The sequence below is a fragment of the Numenius arquata genome, chromosome 5, assembly GCF_964106895.1.
Source record: "Numenius arquata chromosome 5, bNumArq3.hap1.1, whole genome shotgun sequence".
NCBI classification, from domain to species: Eukaryota; Metazoa; Chordata; class Aves; order Charadriiformes; family Scolopacidae; genus Numenius; species Numenius arquata.
The window spans coordinates 64,794,041-64,809,008 of record NC_133580.1 but is presented as its reverse complement, the minus strand read 5'-3'; the positions used below and the strand labels follow the sequence as shown (position 1 = coordinate 64,809,008).

At 43.8% G+C, this 14,968-nt stretch overlaps 1 protein-coding gene across 1 annotated transcript in view; it reads left to right on the top strand.

Moving 5' to 3' along the window:
- The first annotated feature begins 2,747 nt into the window (after positions 1–2,747).
- Positions 2,748–14,968, top strand: part of CCDC149 (coiled-coil domain containing 149) — a 55,533-nt gene continuing 43,312 nt past the window's right edge. The window contains exons 1-3 of the mRNA XM_074147865.1: positions 2,748–2,845; positions 12,145–12,306; positions 12,849–12,887. Of these exons, the coding sequence (XP_074003966.1) occupies positions 2,774–2,845; positions 12,145–12,306; positions 12,849–12,887 (273 nt within the window). The 5' untranslated portion in view covers positions 2,748–2,773. The remainder of the gene's footprint in view (positions 2,846–12,144; positions 12,307–12,848; positions 12,888–14,968) is intronic.

The following is a 14,968-nucleotide window of genomic DNA, read 5'->3' as shown; positions in this document are numbered from 1 at the left end:
AAATGATGGAGTTTCTAATATCATTAACAATTGTTTTAATCAGTGGGTTTAAATTACAGTTCTCGTTCATTTGATTTTCATTATTTGCTATTTGCCTGTGCAAACAAGATGCTGTTTTCAGCACAGGTTTGCCAAGAAGCACACGCAGGATTGTGATATATCACACCCATGACAACATAAACCACAGAAAAATATGAACAAAGAGGAAAGACAAATGCACGCTCTAGAGCACTGAAGTTACAGAATGCCTAGAGATGAGGAAGAGATAATTTAGGAGAAAATGGGCTATAATTTGGAGAAAACGTCTAAGTTTGATTTATAATTTGCAGGTAAAATGTATGAACTCCATATTTATCAACCTGGAGTTCCATGCTGAAGCTAGCTGCTCTCCTGGACTTTTTTATATGGAGATAACCACGGGCATTTATTAAACTTGAGAATCTTAGATTCAAAGACAGCTCCTGCTTGGTTTAGATGCGGCCTATGTTTCTTCCCATATAAGCCCGTAATTAAGCACCTGGAACAGAAATATTGTCAGTGGCAAGGCCGAGGCATCACCTGCTCAAAGGGATGTGAAGTTGGCAAAGGAGGATCTCTCAGCCATTTTAGAGATCAGAAGGACACTGCCTAGATGCCAAACCACAAACCTTAACAGTGGGGAAACTTCGGTCATAGAATCATAGAATCATAGAATGGTTAGAGTTGGAAGGGACTTTAAAGATCATCCAGTTCCAACCCCCCTGCCATGGGCAGGGACACCTCCCACTAGACCAGGTTGATCAAAGCCCCATCCAGCCTGGCCTTGAACCCCTCCAGGGATGGGGCCTCCACGACTTCCCTGGGCAACCTGTTCCAGTGCTTCACCACCCTCACAGGAAAGAATTTCTTCCTAATATCTAATCTAAATCTCCCCTCTTCCAATTTAAAACCATTACCCCTTGTCCTGTCACTACATCTCCTGACAAAGAGTCCCTCTCCCGCTCTCCTGTAGGCTCCCTTCAGATATTGGAAGGCTGCTATGAGGTCTTCCCGGAGCCTTCTCTTCTCCAGGCTGAACAACCCCAGCTCTCTCAGCCTGTCTTCATAGGGGAGGTGCTCCATCCCTCTGATCATCTTTGTGGCCCTCCACTGGACCCGTTCCAACAGGTCCATGTCCTTCCTGTGTCATGAATGAGACACGCATAGTATATTGTCTTGTCTTGCACTGTTTGTTGTGTTATTTAAAACAAAAAGTAATTGTGGCTGAAACTGACAGAATATTCCATGCAATTACACTTGGACTGTGCCTGGAAAACATAAGTCCTGGGAGCACTCGCCGTGTTAGGAGTATAACAAAGACTGCATGTGATGCGTCTCAAGGTAGACCTGGTCCGTGGGGACATACCATGCAGAGGCTGGGCCACAGGGCTGTGGAGGGTACAGCTGAGCCATGGAGGTACCTGGAAGCCATGGAGGTATTGGGAGGGTTTGGAGTGCCACGTGGGTAAGTGTGATTGGTTTTCAGTGCCCATGGAGGAGTCCGTGCTAGCAAGGAGAAAAAGCAAGTCCTGGGTCATTACATTATTTACACCTCCATGAACTGAGTGACAATAGAGACCTGTGCCCAAAGTGGGCAGTGTTCCAGTATCATGTTTTGAGAAGATGGTTTTCTACCTCTTTGTCCTCCTGCTGTGTCTTACTTTACATGTACAATGTGATTGTGTACCTAACTGACAGGGGTTCTGTTACGTACAAATAATATCTATGGTGGATGAAAAATTGGACACGAGCTGACAATGTGCGCTGGCAGCCCAGAAAGCCAACCATATCCTGGGCTGCATCGTAAGCAGCGTGGCAGCGTGGAAAGCAGGGCGAGGGAGATGATTCTGCCCCTCTGCTCCACTCTGGTGAGATCCCACCTGGAGTACTGTGTCCAGCTCTGGAGTCCTCAGCATAGGGAGGACATGGACCTGTTGGAACAGGTCCAGAGGAGGGGCACAAAGATGATCAGAGTCTGGAGCATTTCTCCTGTGAGGACAGGCTGAGAGAGTTGGGGTTGTCCATCCTGGAGAAGAGAAGGCTCCGGGGGAGACCTCATAGCCCTTTCCAGTACCTCAAGGGGGCTACAAGAGAGATGGGGAGGGAGTCTTCATCAGGGAGTGGAGCCATAGGACGAGGGTTAACCATTTTAAACTGAAAGAGGGGAGACATATTAGATATTAGGAAGAAATTCTTTCCTGTGAGGGTGGTGAGACACTGGAACAGGTTGCCCAGAGAAGCTGTGGCTGCCCCATCCCTGGAGGGGTTCAAGGCCAGGCTGGATGGGGCTTTGAGCAACCTGGTCTGGTGGGAGGTGTCCCTGCCCATGGCAGGGGGGTTGGAACTCGATGGTCTTTAAGGTCCCTGCCAATACTAACCATTCCGGGATTCTACATAAAAACATAAAGAGAGAAGGACCCTCCTCTGAGGAGGACCCTGACCTCTGCCGGGCCCGGGGCAGGCGCCGCTCGCAGCCAGGGGCCCAGCCGCCCGCTCTCTCCTCCGGACCGGCCCTCTCGCCCAGACACCGCGGCCCTGCCGGGGAACTTCGCCGTGTGGAAGCGGCCCGGGGCCCGGCAGGGCCGCGCCAGGCCGCGGGCGGTGGCCCGGCTCCGGCAGCCCCGGCTCCGGCAGGCCCGTGCCCGGGACGCCGCTGGGAGGCCCCGGCCGGGAGGCAAGAGGCGGCTGCAGGCCCCGCCTCTCCCCCCAGGCTCCTCGGCGGAAGGCCGGGGCGGGCGGAGCCGCTTGTCGCCGCATGCCGCCGCGGCCCGCCGGAGCCATGAGCTCCCAGCGCAGCGAGAGCGACTGGCAGGGGCTGGTGAGCGAGGTGAGGCGACGGGGCCGGGGGCAGGCGCCGGGCCGGGGCGCCATGTCTCCCGCGGCGCGGCCTGGACGCTGGGGGAGAGGGGCGGGTGGTGGCCCCGCCGCGGCCCCCTGCTGCTGCTGCCCCGCCGGGGCGGGGGGCACAGCCGGCAGGAGGGAACGCCGGCCCGGAGCCGAGAGGGGCCCCGACTCCCGCGGCCGGGGCGGCGGCAGGGGGGGCATTGAAGCGTCGGCTGGCAAGGCTGAGATGTGCCGCCCCATGGCACGGCCGGCCCCGACCCCCTGCATGGCCGCCGAATATCGGGGAGGAGTGCCTGGGAGTCTCTGGCCTCCATTAGCCGCCGTGTGGCTTGCGGTGGCCGGGGACTCAGCTGTGGGGGTGGCCTCGGGGGCCTGGCCTTCGCCCCGTTGCCGGCTGTGAGGGCGGGCGGGGGACAGCCCTGTCCCGGCGGGTCCCCTCCTCTGGCACAGGCTTCGTGTTCTTCCTTCAGTGGAGTCACGCGTGAAAGGGGTTTGGAACCCACGGTGTCCTGTGTGCAGTCTCTTAATAGGGTAGGGACCATGAGCTTCAACAGGTAGAGGGAGGGTTTTCAGCTTACATTTTATTGTCCGCCTTAAAAGATCCGCAATGGGTAAGTTACCAAACTCAGAACAACTTGAGGTCAGTGTGCTTTAAAGGAGTATCATCGAAGTCAAGGCTGTTTAATAGGCAAAACCGTGAAGTTTGAGTTAGGTTGGCATGCTGATTTTTACATTGCAGGTTTATTTTTAGTTGCGTTAATTTTGCATAACAATAGAAGTAGTATTTTTATGTTTACAGCTCGCAAACAAAACTTCCGTGTAAACGGCATGGGTCTAGATCGCACTGACCGAGTCTGCTGTCCTAGAGCAGGAGTGACACTGGTGAATTCTTCTGATTTCAGGAGGGCTTTGCCTCCCTTATATTGCGTGGCCCCGGTCTGTGCTAGTGCAGTACGTCCAGAAGTGGAGTCTGCCTATGCAAACACACAAACTAATCCAGAAGAAAGTGAAAAGTATACTTTCGGTAGTATCCTGATTGTGCAGAGTTGCATCTGACATCTCATTTCCCAAACGGAGTTTTTATTTGGGGGCCAGGAGTGGTGTCACGTGGCAGGGAAGGCTAAGAGATAGAGACAATTCATTCAAAGGAAATGCCACTGTTCTTGGCTTTTAAAAGTCATTTAGAATTAGTTTGGAACTTTTTTACTTTTGATATGATTTAACCCAGAAACTCAGTCCTGAAATTGAACACCTATTTCTGGTTTAGGGGCTTCTTGATTGCAGTGAAGTTTAATGACTGTACTAAGCTACATTCTTGCAAATACTTAATCAAACATACAATTTTTTTTTTTTTTTTTTTTTTTCAGGAACAATTAGCAGCCTAGTGATTTATATTCCATTTTTTCCTTCCTTTCTCTCTGTTCCCACAGCAGGACTACAGCCAATTTTTCTGCATGAAGTCTGTAGCACGTGCTGTCAGGGGAGAGGCTTCCCTCTTTTGCCTTCCTCTTCCTTTGGCTATTGTGATTAACTTTGTGTGATTTACCTGTTAACTCCAACATTGTAATGGGTCTCTGAGAAAGTGGCTCTGACTTCTGGAGTAACCTGTAATAAGTTTTTCCAGTTTACTGTATCCCTTAGTGGTACAGAGCTTCTCCAGGACTCTTAGCTTCAGCGCTAGGTAATTTAAGTTTTGTTCCCTACACATTTCATAGACCTTTTGAAATTATTTCAAAATGTAAGATAGCACGGGCAAGAAAAGATATGGTAGCTCTAAATAAACACTCTATAATTTTATAGCTTGGCTTTTCATTCTTCATTAGATAAAAAAAATGCTTGGTTTTTTAGGTGTGTTCCAGTCTCTTTCTGTATTTACTCTTTTTTCTTTCCTTTTGACTTCTGTTCCGTTACAGCGCCTTTTGCTCTGTACTCTGTCACACACCTTTCTCTGCTTTTATTATGCTCGTCACTAACTTCTTGCTTGTTCTTTTGCCTCCACGTTCATGTATTTTTCCACTACAGCCACATGTGTTTCGGGCCTAGCGTGCACCTGGAACTCTGAACAATCTTTGTGCCATATGTACCTTGAACATTCTTTAAACTAACTCTAAATAGGATGACGTAGGAAGGAATACTGGGACAAAGCCAGCTTAGCAAATACTGAAGGAGCAGAAAGAGTCATTATTTCCACTGATAATCTCGCCAACTGAATACAAAAGAACAAGCTTCAGGAGTGAGAATCCACATAAATTTTGCCCGTTCTTTAGCTGAGTTCAAGTATTGATGGTGGATGAATATATACACATAATAGGTAAAGTACTCTGTTGGGTTACCACATAATTTTTGCTTGGAGTCTGGGTTTTTGTTAAACGTTTACCTCGCTGAATGACTCATGTTTAGGTTATTTAAAAGCCTGTGTAAAGCTGTAGGATGAAGACCTGGTCAATAACTGCTTGTTTGACACAAGTGAAACTGAACCATAGCAAGAACTTCCTTGCTGGCTGGACTGAGGTGGTCGCCTAAGTCTTCCAGAAACAAGCGATCTTCATGAAGCTCAAAATACTGTCCCAAGAGTAAGGCCCATTGCTTTGAACAAGCCTTTGAATGTCTCTTTATTTTAAAAAAAAAAGAAAAATCCTTGGTGCGAGCAGAATACTTCTGCCACCTGCAAGAGGATGAAAAGAGGAAAGTGTGTCGGTTATTAGTCGCTTTGCTGAGTGCGCTGCTAGGAAGCAGTCACAGAGGGGTGGTTATACTGTACTCTTCACTGAAGAGAATAGAATGCTTGAAAATAATTTTTGTCACCAGAATCTTGGTTGCTGAGTTTTCTTTGTTTGCCTTTAAGTGTTTTTAAATGTACTTACTTCTCAGCCTGACAGCCATGTCTATGGATATGCTAAGCTGTTGATTTACAGGAACTCAAGTGAGTCAACTCCTTAGTGGCTCAGTTTTCCTGTCTCTATAAGGGAGATGAATGAATACGAATGAAAAACACAATATATGAACTTTGTTTGTGGGTAGTTGGGGGCTGCTTTTTGAAAGGTTGTAGAAGCTGCCAGCTGTGTCTGTTCTGCTGTGGAGAAGGGTGTGATTTCAGTTTTTGCCTGAATCCCACGTAATCTGTCTTGGAATCGTTTGTTCTAAGGATGGGTGACAGAATCAGTGATGGAGAAAGTAGTAGGTGGTGTGAATTGTATCTTGGGGTGGTGGGATGAGTTTAACAGTACTGGGACATCAGGTGTGATAGGAAAAAAACCACTTTTACGTGATGTGCATTACCACCTCTGTCCTTGCTTTAGAGACCTGACTTCTACAAGGTTCGGTCTCCGTTCTGCTGAAGTCAGCGAGTGTGCTTCCATTCACTTCATCGGGAGTTGGCACCCATCCTAATTTAATACTGCTTGGGGAACGTGTACTTCTGACGGTGTTTTCCAATGGAAGCAAGAAAGGTTTCCTAGGAAACCCATAAGAGTAGAGTGGTTGTCCTCTGTCCTTTCTGCTCGCTTCTCCCTCGGATTTGCCAACTTATTAAGTCCAATGTCAAAATACTTCTCTTTTCCTTGTCACCTCCCACACATTAGAGCATTTACTCTATGCTATTTACAGCTACTCATATGTGACTGTGCCTCCTAAAATTAGTTGGAAGAAATTTAGTCTCCATTTAATTTGTCACTCTCAAGAGGCTATTTCTTGATTATTAACTGTGTGTGGTTTTCGGCAGCACAGAGGGAAGCGATACGCTTGTGCTCTTGAGCTCCCTTGCCTAGTAATTGCCCACCTAAAACTTGGAGAACGAGTTTTGGGGAATTATTTATTGAATGTGTGACATGTGAGCAGTAGTTCTAGTTGAAATAGCAAAATGTTCCAGAGGTGAATTCTGAATAAGAGTGAGAAAACTAACCTTCCTGTAGTTGGCAGAGCATGCCTTTCCCATTGGCTGCATAATATGTTGTTTTGTTTTTTTTATGTGGACAAGAGAGAAGAGGAAGGAAAATTGGTGAGATTTTTATGTTTATACCACGTCTCTAACTTTCTGTCATGTTGCCTTTTCAAACAGGGTGTGAAATGTAAGTCACCAAACCTATATGAGGGGACCCGACAGGCTTTGGAGCCACTGATTTCAGAGCTTTTTCAAACACGGGCTGTAGGGAAGACCAAAGTGGAGCGGATGCTCTGAGGTCCCTATGGTGATTGGGTTGGCATCAGAATGGCTTTGTCATTTGGAAAAGGAAGTGGAAACACTAAAAGAGCTGGCACCGTGACTTCCTGCTCTCTAAAAGTTCTCGGGAGCTATGGGAGAGGTGCTGCGGAGATCTGCACCCTGGGCTTTAAGGCAACCAAACAAGTCTTTGCTTCTCACGTTTCCATGTTGGACTAAGATACCCACAGGGATGTTGAGGAGCAAACATGGGGAAATTAATCATGTAATCCAATTCACAGCGTACAAAACTTTTAAGGGTTGGGCCACATTGCAATATAGTGTTATTTTGACTAATCAAATTCAATGATGGTGATTCCTAAGTGACCAGTGAACATGTTGTGGTGTAATACTGGCACCAAGACAAGGCATGGTGTTCTGGGGAGCTGCTTCTATCACTTAGATCATCAGTGAGTGGTAACAGCCTGGGGTGTGTTTCAGCAGTCAAGAGGTAGCAAGCACTGGGCAGCAGGAACCAAGGACGCTGCATTGTTTCAGGTGTTATCAAAGGTGAGGACATGAGCAGGCAACTGGCCAGTAATTGTGTATTTCTCTGGCTTTTGAGTGCTTGACTCTTTCAGGTAAGTTGAAAAGTTTTAAGTCAAGGGGAGCAGCATCACTGAAACACACTCAACAAACTCCCCTAATAGTGATGTTACAGTGCATTTTGGGACTCTTCAGTTTGTCATTGGCATAACAAAATTGCTTCCAAGAGTACAGCGAGGAGAAATTGGATAAAACTTCAGCCAGTTCAGTAGCAGTTGGATCTCTTGGCCAAAAGACGGTGAGGAGGATTCATGGTTTCTCCGAGAGCCTGGTGGATGATAGGGTTTCCAGACCTGCATTTGGGAGGACTCTGAGTCCTGGAACGTTGCGAGAACACAGGATATGATCTGCAGTGATTTCAAAGCACAGTTTGGAGATGGTATCTCCACTTTTACCCTCAGCAGATCAGATATTTTCCTTCTTGGCGCTAATTGCCATAAAATCCCCAAGTATAGACCAGTAATTTGTACAAATTTAAAATAAATTATTTTGTGATAGGAATTTGGTGTGTTTGTTGGTTTAAAAAAAGAAAGTCTAAAACCTTGACAGTGTCCCAGCTGCATCAGATTATTAGACCATGTCTACGGCGTCGTTAATGAGATCTATCCAGATTTGTCACTAAAAATAGCCATGGACAAATACAAAGTGTTTGATGTAGAGGGTCACCTTGGAGCAGTTACACTCTCCTGTAACGTCAGTCTTTTTTTACTCAATTTTACTAAAGTAGTTATCTGGCTGTAAAGCAGTTCAGGCAGTAGCGTAGGATGTCGTATATATTCCTTTAATTATTATGATCTTCCTTGTAGCAATTATAATTTGCTTTATTGCAGATAACAGGGAATTGGTAGATAAAAAGTCACTAGACAGATAGGGGAAATTGTACGTTGTAGCTTTTAGATTGAAAGTGTAGCAGCTGGTTCTTGGTTAACTTTGCTTTTTAAACTCAGGTTCTTTTGGGATATCAATGAAAAAGAAACAAAAGATATTAAGAATATTTTATAGTAACTGTAGTGCATAATAGAATTCATTTGTTTGTGTCACTAATAGTATGTGAGACTTGGGCTTTTTCTTTCAATTGCAGTGGAAGAAATCTCTATATGAATGCCAGAAGCATGCAGAGAATGCTTTTTCTCAGCCTATAGGAGAAAATTTTCCTTTTTGCTTGCATTGCTCCAAAAAGATTGTTAAACTCCTATGTTCCTTTTGATAGCATACCAATTTTGGTGCACTTATTTGTCCATAGATGGGAAATTGTTGGTGGGACTCAGTTGTTTCCCTGAGTAGAATCCATTTCTGGTGTACAGTTGTTAGGAAAGTTTATGGCCATTATTAGGACTTTTTTTTTTTTAACGTTCAGAAGCATATATATTGAATAACCTCTTTGAGGCCTGTCTTTGTGTAATTTGTTTTTCCTTCAAAAATGGTAATGGGAATTGGAAACACAGCTCTTTCAAATAATCAAATTGCACAGAAATGCTCTGGCTTTATTGCTTCTTGTACCATAAGCCCATGGAAACAAATTACTATACATGATTAGTATTTTTATCCCATTTATTTTGAAAAGTCAATATACGCAAAAGGCAAAAATGGCTTCAAAAAGTCTGCTGGGTGGTCATTTTTATAGTAAAATCCAAACAGTACGTTGATGAGAGATGCCAAGCCCCTTCCTTCCATCTGGCACATCATCAGTATATAATTCATCAAATTAAAATATACTTTAAACAAGGAGGAGATCATGATTCCTTTTCATTTAGAGCCCCGAACACAACTGTTTCTGGTTCTGTTTAATCTGTTTGTATATTTAATCTGTTTATGGTTCGTTATCCTCAACCTAACAGATAATGGACAATTGCCTTGCCCCTGCCGGCGCCGCTGGGAAAGGTAAAGCCTTCTTTTACGCTTTGAGTGTGTCCTTTGTGGAGAGCTGTGACTCACGGCAGAAGCAAGATTTGTTTAGCGCTAGCTCTGCATTTCCTGCCTGATAAGTATTTTTTTTTTTTTTTATAGTCTTATCCACATGCTCCAGTTAGATTCCCACTCCCTCGTACGCCGTTTCATACACCGGCACTCGTGGCAGGGCTGGGAGGCACCCACTGGTGGTGCGGGTGTCCGAAGGGGAGATGTTTGGCTTTGCTCCCCTCCCGCTGTGTACGTTGAACGGGTTCCGGGTCGGCTTGGCTGAATGGGCCAGCTTTGTTCTTCCTGGTGCTTAAAGGAGCAGGACAGGCTTCTTGGTTCAGGGGTTTTGGGCTGTTGGGGTTTTTTTTTTAAAGTGATTTTGAGGTTTGCTTTTACTCATTTTTATTTGCTATTACTGTTAGTATTTAAAAACAATTTAGTGAAGGTACATTTTAGAATTAAGACATGAAACTGGAATAAAAGAAGAGAGATTCAGAGGCAAATCTTTCACTGTAAGGGAAGGAATTATTTTATCAAGTTTGAAGCAGGTTACCGCATCACTGCAATCACTTGCTGACAATATTAGAGTTTAGCTTCTGATGCCTTTCAGTGCTTTATCAGGGGACTTGACATTTGTGTAAGGTATCAGTAAGGACATAAGTACATAGGTACAGTTGCCTTTGTTGATGCCAAGGCATCATAATCCAGAAAATTTATGGCAGGATTTCAACTTCGGTATTGCCAGAAATAAAATTAATCCAAGGTGGAAGTGTCCTTTTCGAGAGTTCAAATCCTTCTTGGAATTGCTTTTCTCATTCCCTTCCTGCTTTTTTGCAACTAAGCGTTTACCATTTTTGGAAATCGTTGGCTGTACTAATGTACCAAACTCCTTTTTCCCTTTCTCATTGACTTGAAATTGAGGTTAACAGAGTCAAATCCAAGGAAGTAGTACATACGAATGTCCCAAAGAACAGCACTGACTTGAAGAGCATGGAAGTGCTGATGCTCTTGCTTTGTGCAAGAGCCCGTAATGACAAAGTATTCTTGTCAGAGTATATAATGAAACTATAAATTGTTTTCATGACTGCTGTGATATTTGGTCTCTTGCAGAGCACGTTCCGAAAGTATTTAGTGCCACGTCTTATGTGAGTAACATCAGAAATAGAAATATATGCTTTAACATGAGCGGTGTCAAGTAAGGGGTAAAAAGAATCTGCTGATTGAACATCCCCTTAAGTGAAAAAAGTTGCCTGAAACTTCCGATAGGTAACATTCAGCTGCTGCAGGAAAGGATGACACACACGTTACTGTCTCTTCCTCCCGGCAGGGAATGGCAATGAAGCAGATCAGACTGATGCAGAACAGCCAAGATTTGCATGTTCTGCTTTACTTTGTGCATGAGCCCTACGCTCACCTCTGCCTTCCCTCCCCAGTCCGGTCCTTGCAATATTCCTGCATTATTCCCACATTATTCCCATTTTTTTAACTCGGGAAGTGTAGTGACAGGACAAGGGGTAATGGTTTTAAATTGGAAGAGGGGAGATTTAGATATTAGGAGGAAATTCTTTCCTGTGAGGGTGGTGAGACAGTGGAACAGGTTGCCCAGAGAAGCTGTGGCTGCCCCATCCCTGGAGGTGTTCAAGGCCAGGCTGGATGGGGCTTTGATCAACCTGGTCTGGTGGGAGGTGTCCCTGCCCATGGCAGGGGGGTTGGAACTCGATGATCTTTAAGGTCCCTTCCAACTCTAAGCATTCTATGTGTATAGTATCACAGCTGAAATAGTTTTTTACCTGTGCTGACAGGGTGTCACACTGTAATTGCTTCAGACTCAAGGTAAATTTTGATTACCACTCATGGTACCGTGCTCCTGTTTCACTGCCCAGGTGGAAGGCTGAGCCCAGAGGACATTGCTGGTGGCGAGGAAGAGGAGGAGGGAAGGGAGGATGAGGTGGGAAATGCTGGTTGCTAACAGACAGCTGGACAGAAGTAGAAAAGGGAGTTTGCAAAGGCTTCTTCCTTCCAGCAGCCTTCTCAGGACTGTGGGTCAAATTGTGGGATTCCCCATACTATTGCATGTGAGGAAACAGAGGAGAACCTTGAATTGCTGAATTTCTCTAATTCACTGTGGTCAGGTGAGCATGTGGCCTTACAAGTGGATTGCAGGCTTCTGATACAACAGAATTCTTTCTCATCTTTTTTCAGTGACGCCCAGTGACAGGGCAAGAGGTAATGGGCACAAACTGGAACATGGGAAGCTCCTTCTAAACATGAGGAGAAACTTCTTTCCTGTGAGGGTGCCAAAGCCCTGGGACAGGCTGCCCAGAGAAGTGATGGAGTCTCCATCTCTGGAGACATTCAAAACCTGCCTGGACACGTTCCTGTGCAACCTGCTCTGGGTGGACCTGCTCTGGCAGGGGGGTTGGACTAGATGATCTCCAGAGGTCTCTTCCAACCCCATATCATTCTGTCATTCTGTGATTGTTATTAAAAGCGAAGATGACTTGTGGCAGGCTTCGATCTCGTGTGGACAGCCTTCTTCCATCTTTTTAGAGGAAAAATTTGAGCTTCTTGAATCCAGTACAGGCTGTGGTAGAAAAGTCTTGTTACAATTATGGGTTTTTTTTTTTTCTCTTCCACAGTATCTGGTGTGCAAAAGGAAGCTCGAAAGTAAAAAGGAGGCATTGCTAATCCTTTCCAAAGAGCTGGACACCTGTCAACAAGAAAGAGACCAGTACAAGCTCATGGCCAACCAGTTGCGGGAACGACACCAGTCACTGAAAAAGAAGTACCGGGAGCTGATTGTAGGTTGTTCTTTATGAATACTGTATAACTGGGGGACAAGGGTGAACCTCAAAATTAAAAAATGGAAAGAAGTCCATAATGACTGCTGTAAAAATGTTTAGGCACTTGTTTACAGTAGTCCTGCAGTTGTACAGCCCTGATCATATTATTACTCATTTGTTCCGCATTGATGAGGTAGTGCCTGTTATATAAGACACAGAAAGACAGTGCGTGCTCTGAGGAAATTAGTTTCAGTCATAATTCCATTTAAAAACTGACTGCAGTATTATTATTCCACAGCAACTTAATGCACTGTTATGAAAAATAATGCAACATAAATTTGTAATGACTTGCTGCTCTAGAAATGTAAACAAATCTTCAGCCTTAGACAATTTTTTGAGTTGAAATTAATATTACTGGTATTAATCAGGATGCAGTATTTTAGAAACAATTTTGATAACATTTTAGCTAAAATACATGTTTTAAAGCTTGATCCACACAGTTAATATAGTTGCTGGCTTCAGAAATAAGTTGCCAATAAAATGTATCCATTTATTTGTAGGATGGGGATCCATCCCTTCCGCCTGAAAAGAGGAAACAGGTAGGATTTGTTTTTCAGTTGGTGTTATTTATCTGCTACAAAATTACTTTGCAAAAGTGTGAAAATATTACCTAAGAAATCTGGTAAAAAGCAAACATTTCTGTCTATTGAAAAGCTCAGTCTTTAAACTGTGGCTGCTTGTGCTTTTGTCTAAACATTCCACGATTGTTACTGTATTGTTGTGAGTACTGTTTTCCGTTAGGTACCCTCACAAGTCACTTGGGCTCTATGAGTTATAAATGGTCAGAGCAATGGTAATTGCATTTTATGGTTCCCCTGAAAAACTTTTTGCCAGCTCACTTTGGTTTTTTTTGTTCCTGGAGATCCACATAGTGTGTCCCTGTTGTGAAGTGTTGATTATCACCTTCTAAAATTATCTTAAGTTTTAGAGAAAAATGGCACCAAAAAGACAATGTTTGAGCAGGGAGAGGAGGAGAACCCAAAAGAACAAAAATTGTTACTGTAATTGCCAGTTCTAAAAGTCTCTTAGCCGTGTTTAAAACATGGTTATTGCATTCCTTTAATGGGTCAGAAGTTTTACTCGTCTTCCTTTCCCTGGGAGTCTGCATGTAGTTCTTGCCACTTTCTTAAAAGTTTAAGGGCTTTAGGGTTTTGGTTGTTTTAAACTAAACTTTCAGAGGCAGTGTAATTACTCCTTCAGGCACTTAAACAAATAGCTGCCAAGAAATGAGTGGCTCAGTGTAGAATCATTTAACTTGCTCAATATTTAGCATAATTTATTTGGTATTCTGTTATTTCAACAGAGTTCTAATAAAAGTTTATGACCAGATAAGTTTGTGCATTCTGATTACTAAAACTGGAGCTGAGGAATATACAATTAGAAGGACAAAACCCAGTGCACTATATGGGTCATTACAGAGATAAGTAGGAAGGGAGATTTGCCATCCCATGGATGTTGTTCTAATTACTCTTCTGTCTTTCAAAACAAATAAATCTGACACTTAGACTAAATTTTACTATTATTTTAGAAACAAATTCAGAAGCTGCAATTATATTAAGTTTTGGCAAATCTTACCATGTTAGGGGCCTGGAAAGTCATTTAATAATCTAGTTTAGGAGTCTTTTTTTTTTTTTTTTTTTTCTTTCTCCTGAGGAAGTTACATGTTTACGCTAGGTAACAGTGAAAGAAAGAAAATCTTGTAGGGTGTTAGTGCACTTCTCAAGTTTTCATTTTCCCACAAAGTGTGCCGGTAGCATACAAGGTGGGTACTCTGGAGTAGTTAGGGCAACCTTTCTGAGAAAGAGTATAGTTTTGATTTGAGAAATGCATCAAAGGATAATAAAATAAAGTTATTAATATTTTTCCATTATTAATGCACGACATTTCTTAACATTTTCTCATCTAAGAAAGAGTGAAGTTCTCTGTGCTGTTTTGGGCCTTTTCTGTCGCCTTTTTGCCCAGAATCCTAGTTGCCTTCTGGGAGAAGTTTGTGATCTCGCTCGCTTTATAAAAACGGAGACCCTGATCCTGTAATGAATTTTATGTGACACAAAAGTGCATGTTGTTCTCATAGTCAGAAATGAGAGGAAAACATAACATGCTGAACAATATGCAATCTGTTACGTTTCTTTACTGTAACAGAGAAATTTTGTTGAAATTGCAATCTAGACCCTTAAAAGTAATAGGTGGGTTGGAATTGTTACTTTCTTCTCCTTCATCTCTTCATTTTTCACCTTTGTTATCAATTACGCTTTGTCACTTCTTAAAATATCTTTGCTTTTCACACCGTACCTTCTCTCCTTTTTTTTCAACATAGAAATTTCATGTTTTATATGGAAATGCCATGTAACCAGGCAATTTCTATCAGCAAGCAGTTAGCTCGGAATTTGGTTTTGTAAAATTGGTGTTACTTAAAGGTATCTTCACGTGCAGCGTTTTCCCTCTCAAAGCTGTGTGCGCCGTGGTACCAAAGATTGCTCTGTGTGTATTGACTTCTGCCAACCAACAAAAGCAGGAATGAGAAACTGTTCTACTTTTTTCCTGCAGTAAATATTTTACCATTAGTGTTGTTATCGCAGCCTATGAGCTGCCAGTGCTTTCCCGGTCCATCTTACCAAAC